The sequence below is a fragment of the Pelodiscus sinensis genome, chromosome 1, assembly GCF_049634645.1.
Source record: "Pelodiscus sinensis isolate JC-2024 chromosome 1, ASM4963464v1, whole genome shotgun sequence".
Taxonomy (NCBI): domain Eukaryota; kingdom Metazoa; phylum Chordata; order Testudines; family Trionychidae; genus Pelodiscus; species Pelodiscus sinensis.
In genome coordinates this window covers 197,913,600-197,927,956 of record NC_134711.1, presented here as the reverse complement: position 1 = coordinate 197,927,956, position 14,357 = coordinate 197,913,600, and the positions used below count along the sequence as shown (strand labels likewise).

The 14,357-nt window shown below is 41.4% G+C and overlaps 1 protein-coding gene across 2 annotated transcripts in view; it reads right to left on the bottom strand.

The window, feature by feature from the left end:
• Nucleotides 1-4,377: 4,377 nt before the first annotated feature.
• The window catches only part of CFAP47 (cilia and flagella associated protein 47), a 665,273-nt gene continuing 655,293 nt past the window's right edge, over nt 4,378-14,357 (bottom strand). For both annotated transcript variants that reach the window (XM_075913261.1, XM_075913262.1), the window contains exon 64: nt 4,378-4,997. In XM_075913261.1, coding sequence (XP_075769376.1) covers nt 4,788-4,997 — 210 coding nt within the window. In that variant the 3' untranslated portion in view covers nt 4,378-4,787. The remainder of the gene's footprint in view (nt 4,998-14,357) is intronic.

Below are 14,357 nucleotides of genomic sequence, written 5' to 3'. Positions count from 1 at the left end.
GTAAGGTTCCCCTCTTGCCCAGACCCTCCCCCCCACCCTAATCTCCTCACTCCCCTCTCCCACCGAGACTCTGCACCCCTCAACTTGCTCTGACACCCTCCCTTGTTCCTGTACCCTTCCTCCTGGCCAGACATCACATCCTACTCCGGAATCTACCTTTGCTGCTGCATCCTCTTTCCTGGCCACACACTACCCCCTCCCTTTCTCCTGCCCCCTCCACCTGGCCAGACACCCTACTCCCAGCCTGTTTCTGCATGCTCCCAGATCCTGCATCCCATCCCTATCCTACTTGCTGGCAACACTGTCTCTCAAACTGTACCCCTCATTTTTGTCCTTACCCCAGAGTCGAAGGGGGTCCATAAAATCCACTAACTCCAGAACCCCAGAAAAGTAAAACTGGTCTATTGGAAGCCCTGAACCTCAGTCCCTCGCCCTTCCCGTTCCTTCACCCCATGAGGCTGGGGCACCAGAGGAGTGAGGTGTCTCAGTTGGGGGCCACATCAGGGAGGGTTGGGTGGTTTGGGAGGAAGTTTTTTTTTTGCTTCTCACTTGTGTGGTCTCCAACTGACTTTTCTGAGAGTCAGTGATCTCCGACCCAAAAAAGCAGAATTATCATTGACTTTAAAAAGTCTCACCGGAACTCGGACCCGTACTTAGAGGTCAATAAGTCAGGTCTCAGCACTCCATCTCTGTAAGGTTGCTGACCCCTGGTCTAGAGAAATTCTTTACAGAGAGCTTCTAAGAAATATAACTGATCTACCAGGAAAACCTTCTGGCACTCTTTCTGGGGAGTCCAATGTGCAGTACTAAGACACTTGTAATACTATTGGCTTTACATTCTTTGATTATATACAGAGGAAATTAATCCCTTTTTATTATCAAGAGCTATTTTTTTCACATCACTACTCGATGTGGAAAACATGAAGCCAGAAAGTGTAATAAAATTCAATATTAATATAGCAACAGACAGTACATAGCCAGTGGGATCTACATATATAGAATGTTGTACATGCTACCAGAATACAAATGATCTATCTGTTGCAAAAAGGTTGACTTCAGCTCTTTAACTCTGTTAGATACTATGACAAGTAACATCAAGCAAGGAGAATGGCTGATTGCGTGTAACCCATGAGTGATTCTGAATATGTGGAATGTCTATAAACTAGTCCAGGATTCCCTGGAAGGACATATTAATCTAAGTACAAAATGTATTAAACTGAAACATTATAGAACATAGCTGTGAGGGCATTTTTATGGTATGTGTGTATGATGATGGTTATGCCATTTGTACAGATAAGTCTTGTTAAATAAATGCCACATGTAGATAAAATAATCACGGAATAAATTTCTTTATTTCTGTAATCCTAGAGTGAACTGCATTTATTTTCACCTTTTGATTAATTTATCTGCATTTTGCCCAGAAATCCATCTCTACCAGGATTACCACATTTTAACACACTGTGAATATCTTGCGAAAAGCTGTCATTTTAAAAAAATGTTTTGTTCAGGTAAAAATAGGCCTTCAAAAATGCCAATAACCAGTCCTGAATCAATGAGAAATTTAAATTCCAATCTCTCACAGTCCAAAATGCACTTGTTTCATCTTTCCACAGAGAGAGATCTTAGCTTTCCAAATGAGATATAGCAATATCTCTAGGCCTGGCAGCACATGAGATATTGTACCTCACAACTGCAACAACTTTATAAATAAAAAGCCTATTTTAGATCCATTTTAGCATAGATTCTAGTCTATGCTTCATGGTTTTCAGTGGACTTACGGTTGATTTTATACGGTATCATGTCAGAATCAAGTCCATTGTATTTAAGATAGAGGGATTAAAAATTAGTAATAACTATTATATAACAATCTAAAACTTTTATAATAGCATTTCTGTAAAATATATGGCATAGATAACACATTTAGTGCATTGTGGTAAAATGATTTTATTAGTGTTTTTTTGCACTGAGCTACCTAAATCATTCACAGTTTCACCAGTCATAAGTAATATTGGTCATTCTATCTATACAAATGCCAGTAAAACACTTACACTTGCCATATCATTTTTATTCTGTATCTAAATCACACTTTGGAAAACAAAGGAATAGTTACAATTTGCCGGGTATGAGGAATAAAACAGTCTTGATAGTGCATACAAATAAAGAAAGCCCTTGAAGAATCGAGGTGACTTGCCAAATTGTTCCTTTCAACAAAGAGTAACTGGACATCTCCCACATTACCTCCAGCTGCAAAAGCAACCTACGTAGCACAACAGAAAACTCTCTCTTTAACTAATCAGTCTTGACAATACATGGAAGTAACAACATGATTCACTGTTCTAATGTAATGGTATTTTAAAAAAGAAATAAAATCTGAACACCCATCCTCACTAATTTTTCGTGTAGTTTTCCAGTTTGGAATTAGCACATTATATTTTGAATGAAGGTGTAGAAAGTTTGCTTAACAGTTTGAGATAAGTTTTACTTCTTGGTTTATCTCTCTTCCCTTTCCTCTTCTGCGCCCTCCATGTGAAATCCATGTGCAGAATGAATTTTGTGATGATTTAATATATGAAAGCAATTCCGCACATGGACGTAAAAAATGAGAGGGAATGCTCCTCCCACACATACACTTGTGCTCGTGTATACGAATCTCAGTTTTTCAAATGTTTCTGAATCAATGACAGTCAGGATCCCCAGCTTGTACAATGCTGAAAGATTTAAATTAGTGAAATACTCCACATTTTCCAAAGCATTACAATCAGAAAACCATTTAGGCTATGATTATATGCTTTGTGAACCATGTTTAACTTTATCAGAGTGCTGCAAACTCTGTGTAAGTGATTTATCTTGAAGGATATCAGGGGCTGACTTGTTTAGTTGTGCGTGGATATAGTATAGAGTGATGACAGAGCACTATGTGCAACAACTGTGCTGTCGCCTAGTAAAACCTTACTCAAACTGTGAAGTGCTTTAGTAAGTTCAGCATTAGCCCAAAGCTCCAAACCTTACCTTTTTTTCAACTCTGTTTTGCTCTCATTAAAGGAATTCACTGCAATACTACAAACCAATTTGTATGATGTATTTATATTTTAAAACCTTCAGGTACAAATCTAAAATCTTTTTTATGTTTTCCAGTGAAAAAATAGAATATGAATTATTCTAATATTCATAAAAATCCCAAAGTTCACATAAACTTAAGGTAAATTCTTATCTCCTTGTCTACATAAAACATTTTTTCCTGTCAGACAACAGAATGACATCATCTTGACATCAACGTCAACAGGCTCCACCCTTGCACTGGCTGCCTACCCTGAACACTGTTCGGAGACTGGCAAAGCCACCTGGCAGACCAGCCTGGGCAGATTCCACCTCCCAAGAGTCCTGTCTACTCAGCTCTGGCCACAGCCTTTCAGGTGGCCTTTCCCCCATCCCAGAGGGCTGCTTCAGCTGTTTCAGCAGGTGCAAGGCCCAGGACACGGCCCACTCACACCAGGAACGAAGTTAGAATCTGGTCAGGCCTGTCCCACCTGGCCCGGCCCATATTGGAAACACAGCAGGAGAACTGGGGGAATGCCATGCCACAGGTCTCCCCCTGAGCTAGCAGCTCTATCATGTGCTAGTGACCCAGGGCCAGGCCCCTGGCTCAGGTGCACTCTCTTGGGCCTGCCATGAGCTGGGCAGGTCTTGGCCACGCTCCACACCCAGCACTTAGGGGATGGCACAATTATGCTGCACCCCGGCCACCTCCCTAGCTCTCCAGAGCAGCTTCTCTGTGTTCCGGAGCCCTGGGCTCACTACAGAGCAAAGCTGCCCCAGAGGCTGTTCACGTGGCATTACAAAAACCCCAACAGGCCCATTTGGAAAGGCTGGGCTGAGCCCAAGCTCGTAGCTTGACAAAACCGTTTCTTCGCTCCTGCCCCTCCACCCAGCCCCCTCACACGCCAGCTCCAGATTAGCTTCCTCCTGCTCCCACCGCAATAGGGAGCTCACGCTGGCACTCCAACCTCGCACCTCCCCCCCCCCCACCCCAGTGAGGTTAAAGCACCAGCTTCCTGCAGTGGAGGGTAGAAAGCCTCAAGGCTCCCTGTGCGCTACCGTTTCCCTTCCCCCTTTCCTAGCTGGGGGAACAGCAGTGCTCTAGCCAGATCACTCATATCCCCCTATGCTGGGACCCCACACCCCAGCTCCCTCACTCATCACCCTACTGAGACCTCGCACCCCCAGCCCCATCACTCACCCCTCCCACTGAGACCCACCACCCCCAGCCCACTTTTGCCCCTCCTCCCCCAGGCAGACACCTACCCTCAACCTGCTCCTGCCCCTCCCCCCCGGCCAGACACCCACCCTCAGAGAGAGGGGGGTTGGCAAGCATAGCAAGCAGGGTGTGCAGCCCCCTAGTAATAGACAAATCTTAAAACCTAGTACAAGACATGTTCATTTTATGAATAAATGTCAGAAACTCAAACCCTACAACATAGCAGAAAGGAACATTTTAGAGCTCCAGTAATGTGACACAGTTTTCATCCAGAAACTCCATTTTTATTATAATTGTGCTACTGAAACATATTGTACTAACCCTGAGAGTTAGGGACCCTTTCTCATGAGACAGACCTTTCTTCAAGACAGAAAAAAGCACTTTTAGTTCTCCACAGCCACCATCAAAGCAGAAATGGGTTTCAAAATACCATGAAATTATATATAATTTTTAAATGTCCTCTTTGTGCCTTTATAATTTGTTTCACAAAAGACTACTTTTCCACAGATGGCAAATTAAGACAAGTATATTTTTATTTTGCTCTTAAAACCAGAGGTGTACCTTTGACAGGGGAGGATGCGCCTGTGGTAATTAGCTTCAGATTTTCACGCAAAAAGTTGCGCTGGCGAACTGTGGCTGACCTCAGATAACCACTCCTAGAAACTACTTTTGCTGACGCGGTAGGGGGCGTAGTCTGTGGAGGCAGCCCATTGATCTCATAGGTCCATTGCATTGATGCTGTCTGAAACCAGAGAGGAAAAATCTGATATAAAATAGTCATGGCCTAATACCTTGAAACATGCAATAGCTACTTAACACAGTGCTTTAATTAGAAAGCTCTTTTGTAGTTCTCCATGTAGGGTGCCTGAAAGTCACAAAACCAGAACTGCACCCATAGAGAAAAAACATTATCATGCAAATCTAGGAAAAGCATTTTATTTTATGAACTAAGGGCAATGCACTAAAAAAGACACACAGCCTAGCCCTCTAGGTGATCTAAGCATTTCTTTTTATAGTGAACAATAGTCATGTATGTTGTTTTGAAAGAGTTCTTTCACAGTATGATGTAAATGAAAGGAATGCATAGGTTGCTAGGTTTATTTATACACTAGAATTTAATTTCCACTCTTGTAGTAAATAGTATTCTAAGTTCGGATTACTTGATTTGGACAAGATAGTTAACACAACTACAGAAATAAGACTCAAGGTATGGAAAGTGGAACTATGGATTCATATTGCAATTCTAGTTTTTGGAATCGTGACACACACAGAATATGATATTTTATACCTCCTTCATGTATATTTCTGTGTACATCAGTGACCCAACCAGGCACCATCTAGCTGTGTAATGTACATTTCTGTTTTTAATCAGCAGTCATCTCCTGTATTGCTTGCGTTTATTAAGGCAATATGGTTCCTGCTGTCATATGCTATATATTTGAGACCGTGTGAGTGTCTATCTGTCCATCTGTCTGTTTATTTATGAACTTCTCCTAAATGGTAAGAGCTAGGACCACCAAATTCAGTGTACAGCTCCCTCTTACCATAACTTAAAGCAAGGTAAGGGTGTGGCTGTGCCAGGAAAATGGGATATGCCTGGAATGGGATTGTGTCTCAGCAGGCAAGTGAAAGAGCCTGACTGGGAGTGCCTCCTTCCCCCTCCCCCCCCACCATCTAGGACTGTCCCAGCCCTGAGCTTCTCACCCCCATAGGTGCCCTTTAGCAAGGGTAGAGGGGGAAGGTGAAACTCCCCACCTGATTCTTACACAAAGATTGCTGGCTGTTTCCGTTTGTCAGGGAGGGAGGGGAAAATGCAGTTTGCTGCAATCCTCATTCTGGCTTGAGGACATAGAGGAGCAGATGAACCTGGACCTACCCCAGCCAGGGGCATTCACCCCTCCCCGGCTGTGCCAGTTGGAGCTGCAGTGGCCATAGAAAGACACTTCTTACCTGGACCCAAGTTGCTGCAGTGAGAGAGGGCTGGGGTTGTACTCTTGCCCTGTGGCAGCCTGCATATTGAACCCCTCATCCCCAGTCCCATCACAGAGCAGTGAGTTAAATGAAGAAAATAAAAAATTAGTTTAGTTGTGTTAAGGACCTGAGCATTGCGGGGTCAATCTTGTAGTACTCTATTTAGAGATTTTGGTGTGGTGAGGGTCATTTAATGCTGCTTGGATATGCTCAGACAGCACTGATCACGTATTCAGTAATTTCATAGATGCATTTCAAAGCTTCAGTGCTGTCTGTTATCGCATATGTGTCTGTGTTTGTCAAGGCAGGATTATGATTGCAGTCATTTCCTGTGTTTGTAGCTAGGCAATTCCTTGCAGTCATTTCTTCAATATCAGAGCTTTAGCTGCTTTCATTTATAGAGGCACTTACATCTCTGAATCACTTTAGGACTGTCCCCTCTGCCATTATCTCTCTGTGTGTGTCCGAGTGGTAAGGATCTTTCAATCATTTCCTCTGCAACTAATTGTAAATTCATTGATCTATAAGTTTCAGTTTGCTTTTTGCCTGTAAGAAACTCAGGCCTGGATTACTACAAAATGTCCTAATTGTGAGGCCTTCTAACGGGGTTAGAATTGTGTGACCAAGGTCTGTATCAGGCCAAAAGAATGACTTACTGAGGATCATTGTCTCCCAACCGCATGCAAATGATAGTATCCCTTTCTCTCTCTTTTGTGATCTATGGCTGCAGTAACATCTACATAGCTGCTTTGGGGTAAATAGAAAAAGGAGCAGCAGTAATCTGGGATACTAATATGCATCTTTCCCCTACACCTTCCCCGCAAAAGAAAAAACAAGACAATATAGAATCCTCTTCTCTCTCCCACTGCAAGTCACAAGGGTTTTATTACTATAGGTAATTAGCATTTATATAGTACTTTATGAATTTACTATGTTGAACAAGCATTAAATGATCCTTACCACACCATTTAGATTTTTATATGTAAATGCTGATGTCCCCCAACAGACACAAACTGATGAAAAAAGAAATTTGCACTGATAACAAAGTTAAGATACAGAGTGGCAGAGTAAGAAAAATGCTGCTTGAGAACTTAAACTTCGATAAGGTGGGTGAAGAAATCTTTTGTTATGATCTCTTAAATTTCTTTTGGTTTAAAAATACTTCTGTTATATATCTAGATGTGCTTTTGACAAGTTGTATTTTAATATTTTAACTTTTTGGGTATGGCTGTTGTCTGACACTCCCCATAATTTCCCACAACTCAGAAAGTTTAAAAAAATAAAAATAAAAAAATGCTGTAATGTTGTGCAACTGTGAACATTAAAAATAAAGGAAAATCCTTTAAAATATCAATATTGCCCACTGAAGTTATTGAAAAATAAAAAATGAATTATCAAGATATTTATAAATAGTATTATCCATTTACAACTGGTGGGAAAATGAGGACTAAGTAGACTGAATTCGCTAAGGGATCGATCTAGGGAGGCTAATGAGGGTGACCGGAATTGCAAAACAAGCCCGGGATTTAAATATCCCGCGCTTGATTTGCATGTTCCCAGCCGGTCGCCATTTTAGAATTGACTAGCCTGAAGTAACTGCCCGCGTCTACACGTGGCAGTGAAACAGGATTCCAATTTAAAGCCCTAACTCGAATTAGCTGGTATTCCTCCTGCAATGAGGTTTACCAGCTAATTCGAATTAGGGGCTTTAAATTGGAATCCCGTTACACTGCTGCGTGTAGACGCGGGCAGTTACTTCGGGCTAGTCAATTTCTAAAATGGCGACCGGCTGGGAACATGCAAATCAAGCATGGGATATTTAAATCCCCAGCTTGATTTGCAATTCCAGTCACCCTCATTAGCCTCCCTAGATCGAGCTAGAGGGTTACTGTAGACGTACCCTAAGAAACTGAGCAGTTCAGTGTCAGATTCAGGTTTAGAACTCAAGTGTTACTCACAATTTTATGTTGAATCCATCATACTATGCTCCTTGTAGGACAGCCTACTTAATTAGTTGGATATCCTATTCAGTCCTCCTACTATGGGAAGTCTTCCTACTATGGGAAGATTTTTGACAGCTGTATAGTGTCTATACTCCAGGACTGGGTATGCTTCCTCTCCTTAGATCTGAGTAGCGTTCCTCAACCTGAATTTGACCCAAACTATTAATAGTGCTCTAACCCACCAACAAATCCCTCAGACCAAACATGGACCATCCAATACATATGTGACCAAACATCACAGAGTATGAAATGTTAATTTCCATAATTATTTAATTAATATGACCTGGGTAAAGCACTTCAAAATAAACTAAAAGGAGTAGTATGTTTTCTCTATCTTTAATTTCCACTACAAGAATCCCATGTTTGCAAGATGAGATGAACTTGAGTGGAGAAAAAAAAGGGGAAGGGGGACCCTTACAAGAAGGGAGAGGGAGAAAAAAAATTACTTGTCAATTGTTGTCCCAATGTGAATTAGGTTAATTCAGTGTACTGGAAGTGTTCTATACTTAGCTTTTGATGTCAGTAGGGTGCTGAATGTCAGGAAACCTGGTGTTATAATATGTTAACCAGTTCAAGTCTTTGTTCAGGCCAAGGAAGACGGTGTCAAATTTGCATAGGAAATTCTGCACTTTCTCTTTGTAGTTGGCTTGTAACATTCCTTTATAGAAGAATGGCTACATTTGGCTGACATTTATTATATGGTTGCACAGCCCAACCTGGTTGTGACTTCTAGATGCTACTGCAATATAAAATAGTTAATGATAATGCCCCTCCTTTTTATGAAATTAATCTCCAAAATTAGACAAGGAGTTTAAATGGGAATGTTTCATTTGTGGTCAAAAGCGTGACTCTCACCAACAGAAGGCATTCCTAACAAAGGTATTACCTCACCCAGCTTGAATCACTGAGAGAGGCAGCAGCCTCTCCTACTGAGCCTTTAATATCAGACTACCTTTCCATTTATAGGGAATATTTTTTAAATTGTCTGTCTTTAAAATGAGCATGCTTGTCTTTTGGGGTGTTAAATTAATTGTCCTGTGCTAAACAGAATTACTCTGCAAAAGTCATGATATTTCTTACATTTTATTTTGGTATTTGTAACCAAATAGTCTTATTAGATCATTCATCATGCATGCATTTTTTTTAAATCATGTTACTAATATATGAATAAAAATCTAATTTTATAGTGAGTGTTACTACCATGTATAATAAAACTGAGTAATCAATCCTTATCCTAAACTTTATTTAATACTATACATTGATGGACCTGCCTTCATTTTCTGGGAAGATAAATGCAGTTAAGAGTAGGTGCTGACAAAAGCCAGCACCAGGCTTGTATGTCCAAAGATAAAACTGTAATTTTTAAACATAATTTTTAATCTGTGGTTAGCTAATTGCCTTATTAACTCTGGCAGAAGGTGAAATGGTTTGTCTTTCTTCGGTATGTCAGATCTACAATTTAGTTGGAAGAAAGTTTAACTTCAGGATCATATTCATTGTGTGCATGATTCATTGAACACTTCAAGGCTGGAAAAAAGATCTGATAGGCTAGAGCTACTAAAATTCACACTGAGGTATAAAGTTACTAAGAAATCACTCCTGCTCATAAAATCCATATGGGATGTAATTTTACCATCTGCAGTATTCTTATCTTGTTTTGGGGGGGGTGATTAAATCAAGCTGGTAGACTGTGTCATCAATCAGTTATATTACCCAGCAGTTTTTAAGCAAACTCAGTCGCCTTGTGTTTTTGATATTTTATCATTACGTATGCATGTTTATATTCATTTCTGCTGTATTGTAACTAAGTACATCATCCATTGTGCTCCTTTTTCGTACGTGCTCTCTACTAATGTGCAGTTAACAAAATGGCAGTTACATAGCTATAGCAGATTTTAAGTCAATAAAAAACCATTGAATCATGTTCCTTCTTCTGAGTTTCATCTTATTTAAGATAGGAAGAAATTTACGGTCTGAGGATTTGGGATGAATCTATGGTAATGTACTGAAACAAAATATTCTTTAAGGATTCTTGTAGTCCATTGGGAATAAAAAAGTCATGATTTAGAATTATGAAGACTATGACCAAAACCAATTGCTTTCTCAGTGGACTGTCATGATGAGCTTTCCCTTTAGTTGTAGCTAATTTATAATCTGTACTAATGGTATAAAATTCCTGTCATTAACCTAGGACTGAAGTAAATATTTCTTCCTGTGAAATTAGGTTCTTAAAAGAGAGGTCCTTCTTTAGATGCAGAGATTGCTGAAGGGGCAATTGCTGTTCTTTCCAAGACTGCAAATTATACTGTACAACTACAAACATCATTTGTTTAGTGTAGTAAGACGACCTGGAATTCAGCTGACCAATCTTTAAAATAGGTTATCTCCAGAGCTTCTTGGTGGGTGAGGGAGTGAGCAGGTTTCAGGGGGTCTTACAAGTATGACCAGCATTAGACTTGCTGGGGCTTAGGGCAGAAAGTTGAAGCATCTCTGCACGGGGCTGAACCCTGAGCCCCACCATGCTACCTAGGGTAAAACCAAAGCTTGAGCAACTTAGCTTCACAGAAGACCCTGTGATATGGGGTACCAAGCAATTTAGTACCCCTCCCATGCTGGTCCTAGCTTTCATATGCAGAAAACCATATTTGTTTGGGAAAGGGGAGCTCAGAAAGAAAAAAGTTGAAAACCTCTGTTTTAAAAGAAATGCATCATGCAAACACACATTATAAGAACATAACATAAGAATGGCCATACTGAATCAGACCAAAGGTCCATCTAGCCCAGTATCCTGTCTGCCGACAGTAGCCAGTGCCAGCTGCCCCAGAGGGGGTGGACTGAAGACAATGATCAAGCAATTTGTCTCCTGCCATCCTTCTCCAGCCTTTGACAAATAGAGGCCAGGGACACCATTCCTTACCCCCTGACTAATAGCCTTTTACGGACCTAATCTCCGTGAATTTATCTAGCTCTTTTTAAAACTCTGTTATAGTCCTAGCCTTCACAGCCTCCTCTGGCAAGGAGTTCCACAGATTGACTGTGCACTGTGTGAAGAACTTTCTTTTATTAGTTTTAAACCTGCTACCCATTAATTTCATTTGTTGTCCTCTAGTTCTTATATTATGGGAACAAGTACATAACTTTTTTTTATTCACCCTCTCCATACCACTCATGATTTTATATATCTCTGTCATATCCCCCCTCGGTCTCCTCTTTTCTAAACTGAAAAGTCTTAGTCTCTTTAGCCTCTTTTCATATGGGACCCGTTCCAAACCCCTAATTATTTTAGTTGCTCTTTTCTGAACCTTTTCTAATACCAAAAGATCTTTTTTGAGGTGAGGAGACCACATTTGTACACTGTATTCAAGATGTGGGTGTACTATAGTTTTATACAGGGGCAGTAAGATATTCTTTATCTTATTTTCTATCCCTTTTTTAATAATTCCTAGCATCCTATTTGCTTTTTTGACTGCCACTGCACACTGCATAGACATTTTCAGAGAACTATCCACAATAACTCCAAGATCTCTTTCCAGTATGTCCCTTCTGGCTCAGGGTGTATGTTATAGTTACCCAGATTGCACCATACTATTAATTACACTTTTAATAATTATGAATAACTGTTATTCTTTCACAGAAGTCATGGATTCCGTGACTTTCCACAAAATCTGTCAGGGACGGCCCTAGACTGGCTACCAGCAATTGGCGCCCTAGGCAAACCATGCAATCGGCGCCCCCACCTCCAAACCCCTCAATGATATTGCGCCACCATTTGGTGCCCCATTTAACTTGGCGCCCTAGGCAACCGCCTAGTTCGCCTATATGGATGGGCCACTTCTGTCTGTGACTTCCTTGATGGTTGGTGCAACTGACTATAGGGTCACTTGAGCATGTGTCCAGTTGACCTAGCTGCTGCTGAAGCAACCTGAGGCAAGCTGTCCCAGCAATGCCTCAGGCCAGTCGCACCCACGACTGGTCAGGAGTCCTGGGCAGTTGGCTCTGGTGACCACCTCAGTGGCAGTCAACGTGGCTGATCCTATGGACTGCCTGAGCAGCAGTCCTGGTAGCAGCCCTGAGGAGTGCCTGAGCTGCCATACTTGTGGCTGTCCCAGGGTCAGTTGTACTGGCTGGTGCTCAGATAGCAGCTAGCTCTGGGGACCACCGGAACAGGGGCTGGTGTGGCTGGTTCTGGGGTGCATGTGAGCAGCAGTGGCCCCAGGGGGACCCAGAGACTCTCTGGAGAGCAGTCCCTGGGAGCAGTAGCTGGGAGGAGCAGCAGCTGGGGGGCGGGCAGTCAGCCCCTGGATTGGGGTAGGCCTCCAGAGTGGTGGGGCTTCAGAAGTAGACAGTCATGGATATTTATGGTAAAAGTCAAGGACAGATCATAGCCCATGAATTTGTATTTACCACCCATGATCTCTCCATGAGATTCACCAAAAATACCCTGGACTAAATTTTAGCCTTAATTATGAATATTCTAATCCTCATAGCAACTGCAGATTGGCCCATTTGGCCAAGTTTAGATCCCAATCAAAGAGGTTAAACACATTCAAACTCTGGATTTTTGGTCAGACTCTTTTCAGAGCGAGAGACTCAAGCGTGAAATGTTTGGGGTATGAGGTTGAGACAGAGGGTTATTTTAAATTAAGTCTCAATTTAAATTCTTCTTTACTGAAGGAATGATGGAAACTTGCACCCTTTCTCTTCATGTTACAATGATGAAACATAATGAGATACTATATAACAACCTGTTGAGAATATAATACTCATACGCATTAATGGAATTCTAAAAAAAAAAAGCACATTGCTATAGATTGGGGTACTGTATTATAGATACAAAGGAATGTCTTCCTGAAAATAAGAGGCAGGGGTCTTTGAGAAAGATATATTTTAAAAAATCTGTGATCAATGCAATGTTTGTATGGTCTCTTTCATATTTATTTTATTGTTTTTGATAACATGGGTTTGAAGTACTACAGCATTTCACATTTTTTTTTAGTTTTCATGGAGCACTATGCATATCAAAATGTCATGTTTCACTACAGCACCAATTGAAAACTGGAACTGTTTACTGAAGTAGCTCACACTCTGCCTTCTGTGGGGACAGGATGGATATTAATAGCAGTGATAGTGGGAGGTTTTCAGGTGGCAATGAGGGGAATGGAATGGAGGAGAGGTGTACAGTATCTTATTTTAAAAACACAAATTATAAAACTGCTGCAGATGAGCCTACTGTTACTTTGCTCATATGTTGCTGCTCTTTAATTGTTGTGACTACTTAAATCGTAAATTGATCATGGCAGAGAATGTTTCTTCTATTCTGTGAGGCTCCTATCAGACTTTGGATGTATTAAATAACCGACCTGAGTAGTAGACTTTCTGTACTGTAACTCCTTGCAGCTACTGTATGTTCCAGTATCACGCTATCAGATAACAGATTTCATGAAGTTTATAAGTTTATCATGAGTGCAAGGTGGCACAGTTCTAATCAATGAATCCTCATAGGGCAATAAGTTGCCACTGCAGCTTTTCTGTACTTTTCCCAGATTTATTTTTAACATTGTTCATAGAATAGAAAGCAGCTGGATTTAAGCAAATTCTCCCACCTGCAGCTCTTGCAGTATAATGTTTAGAGCAGAACCACTGGGTTAAAGACACCTGGGAAATGGAGGCTGAACAAAGAGCCGTTGAGCTCCCTCTTCAGCACAGGCAGTTTCTTTCTCTGGGTTGGACGGAATTTGTAAGGTTTCCCCCCTCTTGGCTGGGGGAGGAGGGATGAAACCAGCACACACCACTTCTGGCTGGGGAGCAGGAAGGGAAGCACCTACTGCTATGCTGCTCATACTCTGCTAGCTCTAGCTGTCTTGGGGTGGCAGACCCAGCATCTTCATCTCTTAGCTGTAAGTTGCTGCCCCATGCATAGGAGTAGGAACACATAACCCAGTTGTGCTTATCTTTAAGATGTAATACAATCACAATACAATATTTATTCTTTTTTGGTGGAGGAGGGGGGTCTCAACTGCTGCCTAATTGGTTGTTTCTGATTTCATGTGGTGTCCAATTGACCAGTCAGGGTATGTCTACACTACCCCGCTAGTTCGAACTAGCGGGGTATTGTAGGCATACCGCAA